Consider the following 18,199-nt stretch of genomic DNA (forward strand, 5'->3'; position numbering starts at 1 on the left):
ACAAAGTACATTTGATTCTAATTTTATTATTACAAAAGTTTTGATTGTAGTTCACTCAAAACAAGATATTTAGATAAATTTTGATTAACAATTGTTGTTAGTCTCTATACTTGGATAAAATTTAAAATTTAGTTTCTATACTTAAGAGGTTAAAATTAAGTCTTTTATTTTTATTTTTAAAATTTCAGTTCAATCATTAACATTCTTAGTACTTTTTGTCAAAATTTGTCAAGTTGGCATATTGATTAGACCGTCTTCAGTATAACGTTGAATATGATTGACAAAAATTAAACATGTAAAGTTGACAAATTTTGACAGAAATTATAAATAATGATAATGGTTGGACTATAATTTTAGCTTTTAAAGTATAGGGACTAAATTTTAAATTCTAGATAAGTATAGATACTAATAGCATATTTTAACCTTAAAATTTTACCAAAAATAAAAAACTTTACAAAAGCGGCCGTAATTTGTAATTGCCTTACGGAAGGTGTATTCCATTGCAGTAAATTTCATGGGAATAGAAGTTAGAACAACTTTTTGTCTTCAAACTTGGTATCGAATAGAAGCTGACAAAACGAAAACCACATTAAAAATAGGCAGAAGAAACCCAAAACCAAACAATATAATTAAAAGCTAAAAAGAAAAAGTATAATAACTTTTTTAATCCTCTAATTTTATAAAAAAATTATTTTAGTCCTTTATTTAATTTTTTTATCATTTTTAATCCTTTAAATTTGCTCTGTTTGTTAAATCACTCAAAATAGATGAAAATAATAATGTTTGTTAATTTTGTTGACTGTATACACATGAATTACCACTTGATGCCACGTTAATAATTTATGAATTCTTTAAATTTTAAAAATAAAAATAAAAATTACAAAAGAATAATTTTAAAATTTTAAAATTAATTAATTGTTGATGTGTCAAAAGTTAATAACTTTTTCATCTATTTTAGAATGATCGGATAATCAAGGTAAGTTTAAAAGATTAAAAAATAAAAATATTAAATGAAAACTAAAATAATTTTTTTACAAAATTAAAGTAACAAATAATTAATCACCACAAAGAAAAGAAAAAAAGCATCAGCAAGTCATTGAAATGAAGTTCATGGTTAAATATGATTCCATTAACCTCAAATTTCCAACTCATCATGCCACCACCTTCCAAGTTGTAAGCAGAGTTTGGGGACGACAAGAATATAGAGAGAGAGAGAAAGAAAGAAACAAAAGAAATAAAAAGAAAGTATTTTTGCCACCAAAAACTGGAAAACTTTTTTTCCTTTTTCATTTGGGACATCGAAAATCCTTGTTGGCCTTTGCCTCTATAAATCAAGTGGGTCAGAGTTTGTTGTTGTTTTCCGAGGGGTCCTACAATCCCACTTGTTAGTCCTTTGCTCCTTCTCTCTCTCTCTCTCTCTCTCTCTACCCTCTGTTTAGTGTTTACCTTCACTTGTTGTTTTTAAATATATATATTTTCCAAACTACTCCCCTTTTCTATGCTTTCTTCTCTACTATCTATATCCGAAAAAGGAAGATCCATTCTTTTTCTTAATCTGGGTATTGGAATTTTTTGTTGTTTTTTATTTAGTTGTTGAAGTTGAAAGAAACTGTTTGCTTCTTTGTATGCTGTTAAACTCTTTTTCCCTTTTTTTTTGGTGGATTTCTTTGTATGAGGAAAGTGGGGGTGTTTTCTTTGAACTGAAGTATCTGGGCCTTTCTGATATTTGACTAACTTTGCTTGGTTGTTTTGTGATTATGGTGGTTTTGGATTTTGGATTTGATGGGTTGATTTTTTGGGAAATCTCGAGAGGTAGAAGGTAATTGGGTTTTTAAGAAAAAGGGGTTCTTAAATTTGTTTTTGGACTAGTTTAAACTTTAGATTTCATGCTTGGTCCAAGACAATGGAGATGTTTATGGCCAGATTTTTATTTCTTTAGCATTGGCTGCTATATCTTAGTGAAATAATATGAAGAACTTCCTCAAGAAACTGCATATGATGTCTAATCAATCGGAAGATGTACAAGGGTCAACTTCATCGAAGAGTAACAAGTCCAGTGATGTATCATCATCTAGTGATAGGCCTTTACAGTCAAGGCCTCATCATAGTCCTGACAACAATAAACCATTATCTGTTCTTTCCAATTGGTTAAATTCAGTTGCTAATAGAAAAAGTCCCAGTCCACCATCTTCTTCAAATGTGAAGAGGGAGGAAACTATGGAACCTGCTGATTTAGCTACTACTAGTGCTTTAGAGGCTGCTTTGGATGCAGTAAGGCGTGATTCAGGGTCTAGTAACTCAAGGGATCCTGATGTAGAAGAGGAATATCAGATACAATTGGCTTTGGAGTTGAGTGCCAGAGAGGATCCTGAGGCAACTCAGATTGAAGCTGTTAAGCAAATTAGTTTAGGCTCTTGTGCTCCAGAGAATACCCCAGCTGAAGTTATTGCATATAGATATTGGGTATGTTTCCCTCTTCATTCCCCACTTTAATCTAATTATCTCGGTTGAGTTTAAGCAATTTATCCAAGTATATACTATAGGTTTAGCTTTAGCCAACTGTTTTGCATTGCATGAAATGTATATTATCTTTTCTCCTTAATTTATTTATATTTCTTTTCTGTTTCATCTTGAACTGCATGTAAACTTTATTTCGTAAATTGGAAAAGTTTGGCATATGAATTTCTGGCATGAAGGTAATTTATGCTTTAAGGGGAGAAATACTTTCAAAACCAAATCCAATAATGTTCTGAGGAGGGGTCTGCCTTGCGCTTGTGGTGATTGTGAGTCGTGATCCTTTTCATTTTTTCATTCCACTAAGAAATATGATTATAAATAGCATCATCAAAGCTTAAGCAAAGTTTCCAAATTCCCTATTAGTGCTGCTTTACATTTATCATCTTCCCAATAGAAAGGCAGTATTGTTGCTCAAGTCACTGATGACAACCTTTTGCTAGAGTTGGTAAAATGTTGGTAGAAGGCTTACATTGAAACTAGGTATATGCTGGCAAAAGTCTAGGGACATCTAGTTTCATAATCTTCGATTTTGATGGCTTTTTTTGAGGAATTAGTATGAGGGTTTTTCATTTTGGCTAGTTGTTTATTTCTTGTCTGTTGTTTAATCTTATTGGACTTGAATTTATCCCCTTTAGATCTAGCCTCGAGGTTTATTTAAATCATTGTCTGACATTCTGTTCTTTTAAGTGTAAAGTCCATAGTCCATTTATTTCTTATCTTCAGCTAACATAGTCATAAACTGAAGTTGGTCTTTTAGATAAAGCTCTTTTGTAAATTTTTCATTGCTGCTTCTTAGTTGAATGGACATACTAAATTATATTTGTAAGCTCATGGATCCTTTCAATCCATTGAGAAAAGCATATGTTTTGAGACTTTCACTGTAATAGTCTGGTTTATGGTTTACACTGAACTCATGAACTTTGCTTATTTTGTTATTCTTCCAAGAAATTAAATGTGCAAGTCGAGCAATTAGAGGGTTGAATCAAATCTCGGTCTTTCTGTTTTCGAGTTGCTTTAGATTTAGGTAATCTTGGGTTTGGAATTTTGAATTTGATATTTTTGGGGGTTTGGTTCAAGCTGTTGATTTTTTTTAATTTTATTTTTTAGGATTCAAATTCAATTAGATTTGGATTAATCTTTTAAATCAAGGAAGATTTTATCAACTGTTGTTAGATTATTCCAGGTCATATTTTAGTGAACTTGTGGTGTACTCCAAAATTTGATTTTTGATGTCATATAAATAAGATATTCATGGCGCTAAATATTTTAAGTGATTCTCGGTAATTATGGTTTTAACTTATATACAAAGGTCATCTATAACTCCAAAAGTCAGAAGTGGTTTAATTGCTTTTCTGAATCGTTAGAATTTTATTGAGTGTTAAAAAAAAAACTAGTTGAACATTGGATTATTAGATTCTCCATGTTTAAGAAAAAAGAAGTTATGGCTAAATTTGCTAATGTATCATTTTGGATTTTCTGAATATCTACTTTTGATTGCTAGATTCCTTCCCACTTCCAAGTTAGCTTTCTGGGGTTTATTTGCTATATGTTTATTCCTTGCTAACCCAGCTCATATCGTAGATTTGTCCGTGCTTCACAGAATTATAATTCCCTTGATTATGATGACAAGATCCTGGATGGCTTTTATGACCTGTATGGAATTCTAACTGAATCCACTTCAGAAAGAATGCCTTCACTTCTTGTTCTGCAAGGGAAGTTGGTGTCGGACAATGTCTCTCAGGAAGCAGTTTTGGTCAATAGGGCTTTTGATGCAAATTTGTTGAAACTTGAACGAAAAGCACTAGCGATGACTGCAAAGTTAAGATCAGAACCTTTGGCTTTTGTAAGCAGCAATCTGGTGCAAAAACTTGCAGTTCTAGTTTCTGATTATATGGGTGGACCTGTTGCGGATCCAGACAATATGTCACGAGCCTGGAGAAGTCTTAGTTACAGTTTAAAAGCTACCCTGGGCAGCATGGTTTTGCCTCTTGGCTCTTTAACAATTGGGTTGGCTCGTCATCGTGCATTGTTATTCAAGGTATTTGCCCCATTTGTTTATTTTTCTTTTCTTTCTATTCAGGTGTTAGCCTGCCAAGTGCCAACTGGATTTCTCAAGATTTACAAGAACAATTAAAAAAATAATTCCATACAACCAATGCCATGTCGTTGGAATTGACAATTAGTTCAGTGATGTTGATAGTTTATTAGATATTTCCAGTACAAATAACTATGATTGTGAGGAGAAGTGGAAGCAGTTAATGATTTCAAAATGGCCCTCTAAGCATATCATTCTCCAGCATGCGCTTTAGATATTTTTGGTTAGTTTGATGCTCTTCATTGTTGCTTTTTTCCCACCCACAAAACTTGTCCCATTCATGTTGCTTATTGTTTTAAGTCATGTACAATGAGCACCCACCTCTTGCATACTTGCCTTTAGGAAGGACACCTTTTTAAGTAGTTTGGTTTATGGCGTGATTGTGATGATCTCTGTAAGTAATGGTTGTTTCTTTGTGGTTGCCTAGGTTTTGGCTGACAGTGCTGGCATTCCTTGCCGGTTGGTGAAGGGTCAGCGATACACAGGTTCTGACGATGTAGCAATAAATTTTGTAAAGATTGATGATGGAAGGTGATTTCTATTATGATTTCTATTTTTATTTTTTTTACCTTACAAGTAAGTCATAATAGAATTGTTTAGGTTCTTTTTGTTCGGCAGTAGAACATATTTTACCATTTCTTATGTAGGCAACTGTAGATGATTTAATTTGATTCAATGTATTTCTTTTGTTTGATTATGTTCTGTACTACCTTCTATACAGACGTCTATATTTTTCATATATATATGTATGTCTATTTCTGGATTTGCATTGTGGTTCTTGCATTTTTATTCAAAAGTTGGTTGACTAGATTTTCTGTAGGCTAGAAGTGCTTCTAGGTTTGAAAATTGTTGAAATAGGTTGCAAAAACTCAACTATTTATCAAAGGGGTTCATATGTTTTTCAGGGAATACATTGTTGACCTAATGGCTGATCCTGGCACACTTATTCCTTCTGATGTAGCTGGATCTCATGTGGAATATGATGATTCTTTCTTTTCCAGTCCTTTGTCTAGAGACATTGATTCATCTCATATGGCCTCTTCTAGTAGTGGGGTTGGGAGTTCTATCGAAGATAATTCTGAATTTGGGACAATGGAGAGGAGATCCAGGTTAAAAAATTTTGCTGCTGGAGGAAACCAATCTGATGAAAGAGGTGATTTTAATGCTTTTGTAGATTTATCTGGGGCAACTACAAAACTGGAGCAATCCAAGGAACCCATAGAAGACCTGAAAGTCCCTTACAACATGGAGAAGGTGCTTGTTCGAGAACTTCCAAACAGACCTAGTTATCCTTATGCACATGCGAGATCTCCTTCCTGGACAGAAGGTATTAGCTCTCCTGCCGTGCGTCGGATGAAGGTGAAAGATGTCTCACAGTATATGATTGACGCTGCCAAGGAGAATCCACAATTAGCTCAAAAGCTTCATGATGTATTGCTTGAGAGTGGTGTTGTTGCTCCTCCTAACTTATTTACTGAGATTTATTCCGAGCAGTTAGATAGATCGACTGTTGAAGTCAGGTTGTCAGCTGAGACTAAGGATGAAAACAGACAGAGCACTGGGCTTCGTGAATCTAAGAATCAAGATGATTTTGGACCTTCTCATTGCTTGCCTCCTCTACCCCATCGCAAAGTATATGCTAAAGCAAGCTCTCCTCATAACCAACCTGAGCATCTTATACATGGGGAAGGCCTAAGGATCACTTATCCAGTGGATACCAGGGAAGCCATTGGACCTCCCGTGTCATCACAAGTTGATGCAGTTCCCATTCAATATTCCAGAAATGTTCCAGTTGCTGCAGCAGCGGCAGCAGCGGCTGCTGTTGTTGCATCTTCAATGGTAGTTGCTGCATCAAAGTCTTGCACTGATTCAAATGTTGAACTTCCTGTAGCAGCTGCTGCTACTGCTGCTGCTGCTATGGTGGCAACTAGTGCAGCGGTGTCTAAGCAAAATGAGCTTAATGATGTAGTTGCTGACTCAGCTGGCAGTGAGCCACGAGGTAGTGGTGAAAGGGAGCATGATGCTTTGGGGGTCAATTCTGAAGGTGAGAGAATATCTGATAAATCAGCTGGTAATGATAGTTCAAAGTCGGATGTTGCACTTGAAGATATTGCAGATTGTGAGATTCCATGGGAAGATATCACCTTGGGCGAGCGTATTGGACTTGGTATTGACCAATTCAATTCCTATATATCCATGCTTTTTCTTGGGTAGATATTTTGATTGCAGTTGTTTTCAGTTAATGTGATCTATTATCTTTATTTTGGTGCATCTTTTCTGTTGCAGGATCATATGGTGAGGTTTATCGTGGAGACTGGCATGGGACTGTGAGTTTTCTCCTGCTTAGTTTTTATGTCTAATGGCCTCTCTGGGTCTAAATATTTTAATTTTTGCTGTCATTGAGAAGCATTAAGAATTTTCTACTATCATATAGAATGGATGATTTTCTATCATGCTTATTGGCTGGTAAGTCAACTTGGATGATTTGCAATAATCTTTTTGGGTGTAAGGCTATCAGCTACAAAATATAAGCTGCTAATGTGGCTTAAAAGAATACAGGAGACTTCATTGAAAAGATTGGCCTGAAGACAATGGGATTTTAAGAAAAACTTGCATAAAAAATGAGTATAGTGGAAGATATTATTTGAAGAGCATATAGAAGTTGAATCTTAAGTCTTTTTCCTTGTATCATGTGTTCGGTAACCAATCTGTCAGGCTTCACAAGATCCTTTGGCTAATTGTTGTGATTTTTACTTATTATTAGTAGAAATAAATATGGGAAACACTGATTTGCGAAGTTTACTTCCTCAAACTTCCATGTATTCTCTTTCTTAAATGAGCTTTGTGTTAGTTGGTAAAAGAGTAATGTATATCTTAAGATATATGGATCTTACAATTTCAAACCCATTTTAACTTTTGACTTGGAGATTAAGTAATGCAATCAAATTTTCTTCAGGACCAAGATTGGGGATATGATGGCCACCATATAATATCATTTTAAAGATTCAGCTGAAACAGAACCTCTTGATGGTTTTATGCTTGTGTGAACACATTTTTGGGCCTGTTTGTGGTCCTCGTTTTGTTCAAAGTTCAGCGTTGTCAATTTGATAGATACCTAGTTGGAATGTCATTATATTTCACGGTAACAATTCTAAGTAGAGTAAATTTGCTTTGATCTATTCCCTGCCTTATTTGGAGAGTGGTAACAGAACTCAGACAAAGAAAATTAAATTGAGTTTGGTCCAATTAAGCATTGCATGTTCAGTCTATTTAACACATGTGAAGTGAAAAGTGTGATATCTCTCGGTTTTAAGTTTAGAGTTCATTATGGGGCTTGTATTGAGGTTGGCCTTTCTGCATGTTGCTAATTGGTTTTTGGTTGATAGCTTCAAAATATTAAGGCCGAGTTGTTTGTTCTTATTTATCATCCACATGCTAGGGCCATTTCCTTTGAGTTGTAGTGTTGGGCTTCCACATGGAGTGTTAATTGTTGTTAGCCCTCATCTTTTTATAATTTTCCTCTGATCTTATTTTCTTGTTTAGCTTCTTTACTGATTACGAGTTGGTTTTAGATCGGATATTGCACTACTGAAAATTACCAGTTCCCAAACAAATTTTGACTCCCGGTTCTGTTTCATTTATATATCTAAATAAATTTTGGATAGGCTACCGCAACTATGATATTTCATGTTTCTTTTCTATCTTATTTAACTGGCATTGCCAGATAATGCATTCCATATTTGTTAACTATGATTTCTTTCATTCACAAAGGTTAGCTTGTTTATACACGATGTCAATTTGATTGTCAATCAATGTTGTAGCATGAGTGGTTTCTTTCCCGCCTTTTGAATGAAATCATTTGTTGCCTAACCCTTGCACTGGGTAAAATTTTCTATCTTATGTTGCCCTGTTTTGAAGGAGAATATTAACAATTTTCTCACTCTTCGATTTCGTAGGAAGTTGCTGTGAAGAAGTTCCTGGATCAAGACATCTCTGGGGAATTACTTGAAGAGTTTAAAAGCGAGGTATTGGCCTTTCCTATCTATCCTGTTGCTATTGTTTACTTCTACTTACCCTATGCCAAAGCCTAATTTGGCTTGTTTTTAATGTTAACCTTCAGTTACTGATTACCATGCAACTTCGGACCATCTTTGATACCTAAATTGAGTCAATATTGCCCCACTTTATGTCTATCTATACTTCACTGGTGGCCGTTATGGCTAGAGTTGTCCAAGGGCCGAGAAGCCTTGCCAGCTCATTATCTCACTTCATGTTCTGATATCTCAGTGCACCACTTTTAGAAGTATTATGCTGGGTGCAAGAAAAGAAATTTTAAGCCTGCTAAAGCATGCAAAAACTCCAGCAGCTTAGCCCGATAAAATAAAATTTTATCATGTATAATAGAAGAAATTTATTTTACTGATTCTTGACTACCATTCCATTTCATTTAGGAAAACTGTACAAAAAGTAGGCTTAATGAATGGTTCTGATTTTCAAAGTTCAAGGTCCATACCACTTACCAGACTGGTTGAACCCAAGGAAACCCCAAAAGTTATTGCCTGTTTTCTTGAGGAACTAAATCCTTTGTTTTCCACTTTTAACCAACTTTGCAGGTCCTAATCATGAAAAAGTTAAGACATCCCAATGTTGTTCTTTTCATGGGAGCTGTAACTCGTCCTCCAAACCTTTCAATTGTAACAGAATTTCTTCATAGGTATGTTGTCACTATTTCTTATCATAATTTTATAGGAATTTCATTTCCATTTTGAGAAAACGGTCTGATTTTACTTCTCATTGTATACTACAACATGGTACTTTTGAATAACTTCTTGTGGTGACTTTCTAACATAGATTATGAGAACTAGTTATTCTCTGAGTAGCTTAAGGGAAAAGATGCTTTAACTTGCAAGTAAAGCTATTCCATAAATCCTCATCATTGAGTCATGTGCCAGTATTTTGTTAGCAATTGAATTGTGAGAAAAAGAAGAAGAGGGCTAAAAGCTGAAATTACCATAAGCTGAATTTTACCCTAATGAATAAACTGCTGTTCGAGGCATGATTCTTTATTCTGAACTTGCTCATCTTGGAATTGTTGGTTTCTTTTGTTCTTGTTCTTTTGGTTTTTGAATCTTTTATTTTTCTTTCTTATTTCTTAGTTGCTGAGGCTTAGCAATTCATTTATTCTCTTTGATAGATATATTCTGTCTAAGCATTTTTGCATCTTGCTTATTTGCAGAGGTAGTTTGTATAGGTTACTCCACCGGCCAAACAATCAATTAGATGAGCGGAGGCGTTTGAGAATGGCACTTGATGCTGTATGGTTCTGTTATTTTATTATTATTAATATCTTATGTCATATGCAATGTGGCGAATTTTGTTTTTCCATTTTATTTTTAAACGATACTTATATATTAAACATATAATTGCATTCTTCTTTTTATCTATTTTTGAATAATAATTATTTGTTGCACATTGAATTGCATATACACAAATAACTGAAACTAATAAAATGCATATAATTTAAAGTTATTTAATATGTAAGGTCATCATATTTTCAAAATATATCTGATTAATATGAAGTTTAATGTTTTACAAACAACCGTGCTTATATGTATAGAGACACATACATGCACACACAGAATGATTATGTTACTTTTGTCTTATATTTTATTTATCTGGTTTGCTTAAAGTTCATTTGATGGCTTTTCTGGGTATCTTTCTCTTTTGGATACTTGAACTTTCAGGCTCGGGGAATGAATTACCTGCACAATTGCACTCCGATGATAGTACACCGTGATTTGAAGACCCCAAATCTTTTAGTTGATAAAAATTGGGTTGTAAAGGTTGTCTTCTTCTCTTCTTTGCTGTTGCTGATCCCGTTAGAAACTTCTTTTATGATTAACTGAACCAGGCATGAAATTTGATTTAGGTTTGTGATTTCGGTTTATCACGGATAAAGCACAGCACATATCTATCATCGAGGTCAACTGCAGGGACGGTAATGCCAAACAACTTGTTTGCTCCTTTCTTTTGTATGGATACTTTATATGTATTCATTTATTTTCTGTTATATATAGCTGATCATTTTGAACCAATGACAAAGGAAATCAATTTGAGAGAGTGGCAAGGCTAGGGGTGGGTGTGTGGGTGGGATTGAACCAATATATCCTTAAATACAAACTATTTGAAGAATTTGGAATCTCATTTCTTATTGTCCCTATTCTATTTTTCCTTCAAAATTTCTGTTGACCGAATAACATTTAGAAAAAATAAATAATTAGGGGGTGAAGGAATTCTGCATATGTCACAGTTTGAGATCCTCACCTAGCTATTTTCTTATCTCATAATGTTGCAATAAACGAGCTATAGAGCTACTTAAATATAACTAGATGTAAAATGAAAGGATAACAAATTGAATAATATTAAACAATTAGAAGAACTACATGCCTTTTGAAATAGTGGAATTATTGATGGAAGGTTTTTATGCCATGGCATAACCAAGTGTTATAAGAGTACAATAGACTTGTACATGAGGGGGGAAAAGTTCCATTTATGGGTAATCCTGAAAGTTATCCTGGTGCAAGTTGCAACTGTTATATTATTGGTAGCTTAGTTTCTTCTTGTTTTATTCTTTATATTAGAATGGGTCTGCTTGTTTGATATTTGGAACAAAGAATGATTTTAATGTCATCAATTATGCTCTGCACATCACCCGTGTTTTTTCATTGTTTGCCAATGTCAACTTTTAATTGTACCACAACCTTTGAATTTAACCCAGGCTGAGTGGATGGCTCCAGAAGTACTACGAAATGAACCTTCAAATGAGAAGTAGGCTTTTTCTTTTCCCACTCTATTATTTTACATTTTTGTTTTCATCAACATCCTATAATCATTTAGCGGTCATATAAAATATGGTCAACATGCAGGTCTGATGTATATAGCTTCGGAGTTATCTTATGGGAGCTCTCTACATTACGACAACCATGGGGAGGGATGAATCCAATGCAAGTTGTTGGTGCAGTAGGATTTCAGCATCGTCGACTTGACATTCCTGATGACATGGATCCTACTATTGCAGAAATTATTAGAAGGTGTTGGCAGACGTGAGTATATTTTTATTACTGCCTTTAACTTTTGGTCTTTGATTAAATATTGTGATTTAATGCATCCAAGTCCAATAAGCTCATGTTCATATAGTTGCACAGTACCATATGCAATATCTTAAACCTAGATTTGACATGCTATTTATATTCCATAGTAGCTATAGTTCCATTTGTTAATGGGCAGATTAAAAGGACGCTCTAGATGCTCATGTTTTGACTTGGTCTATATTTTTAAACATTGTTGCTTCAAACTATTTTCTATTGCTTGTTCGCTGAACCTGTTATTTGGGCTGACCGATTATTTCTTTGAATTTTTTCATTAGTTTAGCTGACACTTCCGTGGTTTTATCTTTATAGTCATTTTGAGTCCCTTATACCTGGATTCTGCTCTTTAAATCTTCAAAGGTTCATTAAGACCTTTGTCACATGCCTATGCATGTGCCAAAAACATGCATTCCTTAATTGCAAGCAATTTACAACTAAAGAGTGTATGAATTTGTCGAAACATTTTCAAAATAACCTTTCCTAAATGAAAGGTGATGTCTTTAATAAGAGTTTTGTCTCTTAATTATAAATTAAGAGTTGCAGCTCTTGGTTATTCACCAAGAAATGTTACTATCCAAATAGATTTCTATTGCAGTTGTTAGACCTGTATAAATAGACATGGAATTATTTATTTTCTCAGATTTTGAGAAGGGAGAGATACTAGAAGAAAGAAAAATGTGTAGAGAGATTGGAATAATTTGTTCTCCCTCCATATGTTAGAATTTATCAGATTCTTTTATGAAGTTTTGCTGTAAAAAAATTCTGTAGAAGTTTGATAGTTTTGTTTGACACTTTTCAGTGGTCAATGGATAGATTTCGTCAATGCAAAATGCAATCAATCTGTGGGTTCCATGGTATCCCCTAGGTTTATATGCTAGTAACTATCATTTGAGGTAAAATTTATGATGTTTTAATCAGCAATAGTGTTCCTATATATATACAAAGATTAGTTTCCCTCTAACAATATTATTAAATGAATACAAGAAGTCAAGAAAGAAATAAGAGAATAAACCAGAGAATTAAACTCCTAAAATTATAACTATTGTCCTAAAATATCTCCTAACTACTTGTTTCCTCACATTGCCCTTGATGTGGTTTAGAGAAGAAAACAACCCTAATTAAATAAATAGGTTCTCTAAACCAACCCTAATTAAATAAATAGGTTTGTACAACGAGTTAGAAAAGTTGGAACTTCAGAAAACATAGGGTTATAGAAAACCTCGAGATTTCTTTACTAATTCAAAGATAATAATTAGAAAAGTTGTTGATAAGGGAGCAAGCGGAAGAAGATCGTATTCAAATTGTTAGACGCGAGAAAGAAAGATCTAGATCTGACCTGAAGAAAAAAACCAATTAGATTTAGGAAAACAAGAAAAACAAAGAAAATAACTAAAATAAAAAATTTAAGAATAAATAATAAATAATTAAAATAATAAATAAACGATAGAATAAGAAGTGGAAGATGGATAGAATAAATTGATGGATATGATGGATAAATATTCAATTGAAACCTTTGAGATATAAATTCTAACAACCTCAATTAATAGTTCTAATCAACCTTCCAAGAAATAATCTTTGGCAAATTGAAGGATGAAGAATGAATTTCTACGGCTCTTTGAAGAAGATCGAGAAGAAAATTGATTTTAAAATCATAAGAATGCAATCTTGCACAAAGAAACTAACTTCTAGAGTTGGAAATTTTATTAATGAACAAAAACAATGGTGTATCTAATGAACAATGAAAAGGCTTATAGGTTAGCTAAGTACATCCAAATAAAATTTTCAAGTATAGTGAAATTTTAATTAATCTAAATAAAGAACTAGTTTTAAACTAAACTTTCTTATTGACTAAAACATAAAATACTTTAAAAAAATCCAAAATTTGGAATAAATAATAAAATAATAAAACCTAATAAATACAATATTGAGCTCATATATAATAAAAAGTAAGCTTAAAAATCGAATCCAATATGATTTACACTCGAATTAAAAGTTTGAAACTCATAATTTTCATAATATTCCCGTCTTGAAATTTTGCTCTCGCAATTTTTACTAAAATGGTCATAATTTGAACTTCTGAACTCGAAATCGAGTGATTCAAAGTGCGTTTTGAAGTTAAGAGAGAGATCTTCGAATGCTATAAGACATCTTAACCTAGAAATGTTTGGATCCTATCCAAAAAGTCATCGCAAGTCGGTTGATTTTTTAAACTTGAAAATTGACAATTTCGATGAATGGAATTTTATAAATTTCACCCCATCCGTGCATGTATCAGTTGTTGCAGTAAGTCTGTTACATCTAATATATAATAGACTTACTTACAAGCAAAGTTACTAAACTTTCTTGCAAATAAAGTTTTATTATTAACCCTAGCTTAACCTTTAAGAAACTAATAATCCTATCTCTCCGAAAATATATTTAAACTTTAAAACTAAATATTATAAAATAAAGAGAAATAAAACTAAAATAATAAAATAAAATATTAAAAATTAAGCTTGTGTGTCTTCTCCCTAGCTTGGAACGTAACACCCTTATTCGGTTTGGAAGCTCGGTCAGATAACGAGTATCACATTAGCTGCTGAAGCAACTTGAACTATCAACCATATAATCAAACGTATTGAAATACAAGTTAATAACATGCAAGTATACAATTCAAGCATTGTTGAGATGTTATAAATGAAATCTGAGCTCAAATAGGCTTTAAAACAAAACTTGGGGGCCTAAAATACGAAAACTAGGAGCCATGTCAATACCTAGGCTAATGTATCGATACAGGATTTGTTGTCTTGAGACTTGTCTCTCCTAAAACTAACTTTGACTTTTGACTTCGAATGTCGCGAGACAATGAGCAATGTCTTGAGACATGCACCCAAAAATACATGTTTAGCTCAAATTTGCTCATCTTGTCGTGAGACATGTTCGTCCTGTCTCGAGACACAAGCCCAGAAATGTAGAAAAATAAGTTTCTAAGCCATGCAATCATGCCTCAAAATAGTCCTAAACATGGTAGACATATTACCAAACAATACCAGCAAGTTTAGCACACTAAAACATGTCAAAACATACAAATCCATGACCTTAAACTCATTAAATCAAAATTTGGCCATATAAGTAGTTTAAACATGATTAACATGCAACATTAATGTAATTCTCCTAAAACTAACTTTGACTTTTGACTTCGAATGTCACGAGACAATGAGCAATGTCTTGAGACTTTGCCTACCATGTCTTGAGACATGCACCCAAAAATACATGCTTAGCTCAAATTTGCTCATCTTGTCTCGAGACATGTTCGTCCTGTCTTGAGACACAAGCCTAGAGCTGCAGGAAAATAAGTTTCTAAACCATGCAATCATGCCTCAAAATACTCCTAAACATGTTAGACATATTACCAAACAATACCAGCAAGTTATTCATACTTCTAATTTTCATAAGTACCAATAGTTTCAAAATCAAGTGCCACGATGTCAACGTGCCCCAAAACAACAAGGAATGTCAAAACATCCATAATAGCATTGTAAGGCCTAGGTACATAAAGGTATTAAAAAGGCCAAAATGTCTTTACAAAAGCAATTGATCAGTTGAGACTTCAAGAAGCGACACTGTTTGACTTCAAGAAGCACCTCCCAAAACTTGTAACCTGCACATCGAATACAATGCGCATGCTGAGCTTTCTTCAAAGCTCAGTGGTGCTCAATGAAATTCCAATAATACCATATATAATTTGCAAAATTAAAAGCATGCCAGCACATACTCATATTAACATACTACTAACATTTTATTAAATCAAAGGCATCATACAATTAAACATATCAACATGTTTCTATCACAAGCATATGAATAGTAACCTTTCATACCACATCATGTACATATTTATTCATTACATACCATAAATGCTCATATATTTAGCATTAATGAATTCATTCATCATATACACAACCAAATCATTTCAAAATGTTGCCCCAATTAACCAAACATAGAATCGTAATTGGATACACGGATATCCATCCAAATCCCTTTAAAGTGGTGCATAAAGCACAACAATAAGGTACACAATAACGAATTTCTAGTGCGTGTAAAACACAGCATATCTAAATCCTCGAAATGTGTTATATTTCATTGTCTACAATAGGAAATAAATAAAAGAAATCAAATCAAACCCTATCCTATCCTAGAATTAAGCCTAATATCATGTACACCATCTATGACCAAGAATCTATAACTATAACGTAACGACGTTTTTAATTGTAAGAAATTTGGAAAAGTTAGAGCCATTCCGATCTTCCATGTTCCAAGTAATACTTGGGGACTACATTTTCAAAAGCATTTTTTGTGTTCTAAAGAAAATGCAATACTAGTTTGTGGTTGATGCAAGGAGTTTAGAAGTATCTTTCACTGTTAGGTCTCACAAAACTGATAAGAGTAAGCATTACGTTCTCTAGCATCTGGTGGAGTCATCTTCTTGAGTGAATGGAGTATAAGATTAAATAAGAGTAAAAGATAGAAAGGAAAGAGAAGATTAGAATTATTTGGTGTTGCTCAATTTTTTTCCCCCAAAATCAAAACTAAGTAACATGTCGATATGTTATTGCCTTGTTTTATTGTTTGTTAATTTTACAAGTTATTTTGCTTCTAACTTAGTGGAGACCAAATTAAACACACCCTTTTACATTAGTATAAAGTATGAATTTTGGGTGGACTTGATGCCCGTATCTGCTGAATCCTACCTTGATGGAGTCAAAATTCCTTACTTTGGACCATTTATATGTCCACTGTTGGAGGTTGCCTTAGCTACTTTTACATTGCTTTCTATAACATTCTTTACAAGAAGAAAAGAGAAAATCAATGCCCTAGTATATATATTTTATCAAAAGGTTTACTTATATATTTATTGAAGCTAATTTTAGTTATATACCGACTTGAATTTGATTCTTTATAAACAAGCTTTAATCTATATTTGCCTGCATACCCTGAAGACCTTACTAAAATTTGAGCCTCCAACATAGATGGTTATACAAATTTATTTTATTTCCTATTCAAGCCTTGTCATGTTGTGGCTTCAGGTGATGACATCTAATCCCATGTATCTGAAAGAAAGCTAAACTATTAAAAGGACTATCAATTTGTATAATTTTTGGTAGTCCTTTAGTTTGAAAATCTACCTACTTTTAGAAGTTGATTTGTTACTACAATCTTGGTGCATGTGTAGTTGGTGATCTGGCTGGTATTACAAGCCAATCTTTTGAGCCCTTGTGAATTGAGCTAATTCTAAACAATTAGCACAATTTTTGGGAATTGTGGGCCACATCAATTGTATTTTCCATCTATACTTTGTACAGATCTTGCCACTTAGTTATCTCAACCTGACCTTTATTTGGTAGTCTGAAGTTTCTCTCTTGTTTACTTTTGATTTGCATTACACTGACAGTTATGCTAACCCTGTAGAAGTTGTGCTGAAAATTTTATTCACTTGCAGATAGCTACCTTCATCATTCCATGGATAGTATAAGTTAATTGACCATTCATTGATGGTCCTAGTTTACTGTTATTTAAAATGATTAATCATATAAACATGTTTACTATTAAACTTGGGTGAATGATGAGGTTGAATGGAGATGAACTGTATGGTGTCATGGTCCTTGCAATCTATAGGTTGTAGTTGTAGATGCATCTAAATGTGTTACAACCAATAGGCAGAACTGACTGATGTTCTCTAAAACTGTAGAGATCCAAAACTGAGGCCAACATTTGCAGAAATTATGGCTGCTTTGAAGCCCCTACAAAAGCCTATAGCAAGTGCACAAGTAGCTAGATCAACTGCATCTTTAAGTGGTGGCCATGAGAAGGTTCAGCCATGAAGTTTTGTTGAAGGGTTAACAGGGAGAAAGCCGGGATAAAGGTGACTCGCTGCCTTATCAATTTGCCAGCAGTTGGTTGGTCATGAAATGTTTGGGACAAAATATGATTACACATAATTGAAGATTACACAACATGGATATACTCCAATTTGGGATGATATGATTCTTTTTGCACATTTTCCTTTCTGTTTTTGTTTTTGCTGCTTTCTTTTTCAAAATTTTTTTGGGGGTCTTCAGTAACAATCATTTTCAATGTTGTGCATTTGTTTGTAAAAAGGAGAAAAAAAAGTGGAAGTTGTTGTAATCAATGTTTTGCCTCGATTTGGGTTGACAGGGGGGGGGGGTTCCAGGTGATAAAGTGTACTCAAACCTAACCCATTTATAAACTGTGTAGAGTGAAGGTAGGGAAGGGAGTCAAAATTGCAGATATTTAATCAGCTAAACCTTCACCATGGAATAGGAATAGGAATCTGTTGAATGGCGGCAAAATTTGAAGAATGGTGCAGCTTACTTGATGGTTGTTTCAAAACTCCATTTCTTGGGGGTGTAAGCTATTTATACGGTTCATTTTTGCTCCTTTT

General features: G+C 33.6%; 1 protein-coding gene across 2 annotated transcripts; it reads left to right on the forward strand.

Moving 5' to 3' along the window:
• Positions 1-1,461: 1,461 nt before the first annotated feature.
• On the forward strand, positions 1,462-17,922 carry LOC105798633 (probable serine/threonine-protein kinase SIS8). Of its 2 annotated transcripts, none has more exons than XM_012628761.2 (13): positions 1,462-2,463; positions 4,118-4,555; positions 5,040-5,143; positions 5,518-6,779; positions 6,899-6,939; positions 8,569-8,637; positions 9,226-9,326; positions 9,849-9,927; positions 10,357-10,455; positions 10,542-10,610; positions 11,391-11,440; positions 11,539-11,715; positions 17,486-17,922. In XM_012628761.2, the coding sequence occupies exons 1-13, from the start codon at positions 1,969-1,971 to the stop codon at positions 17,616-17,618; spliced, it is 3,117 nt and encodes a 1,038-aa protein (XP_012484215.1). In that variant the 5' UTR covers positions 1,462-1,968; the 3' UTR covers positions 17,619-17,922. The 2 variants fall into 2 exon arrangements, with proteins under 2 accessions (XP_012484215.1, XP_012484216.1); XM_012628762.2 differs by having other exon boundaries at positions 2,314-2,463; positions 4,099-4,555.
• The last annotated feature ends 277 nt before the right edge of the window (positions 17,923-18,199 follow it).

Source organism: Gossypium raimondii, chromosome 9 (genome assembly GCF_025698545.1).
Source record: "Gossypium raimondii isolate GPD5lz chromosome 9, ASM2569854v1, whole genome shotgun sequence".
Classification (NCBI taxonomy): Eukaryota; Viridiplantae; Streptophyta; class Magnoliopsida; order Malvales; family Malvaceae; genus Gossypium; species Gossypium raimondii.

Bases quoted from the DNA above. Each gene is read 5' to 3' on its own strand.
- LOC105798633 (XM_012628761.2), top strand. From the start codon at position 1,969: ATGAAGAACTTCCTCAAGAAACTGCATATGATGTCTAATCAATCGGAA. The intron at 6,780-6,898 runs GTATTGACCAAT...TTTCTGTTGCAG, and splicing joins GGGCGAGCGTATTGGACTTG to GATCATATGGTGAGGTTTAT. The intron at 9,928-10,356 runs GTATGGTTCTGT...TTGAACTTTCAG, and splicing joins TGAGAATGGCACTTGATGCT to GCTCGGGGAATGAATTACCT.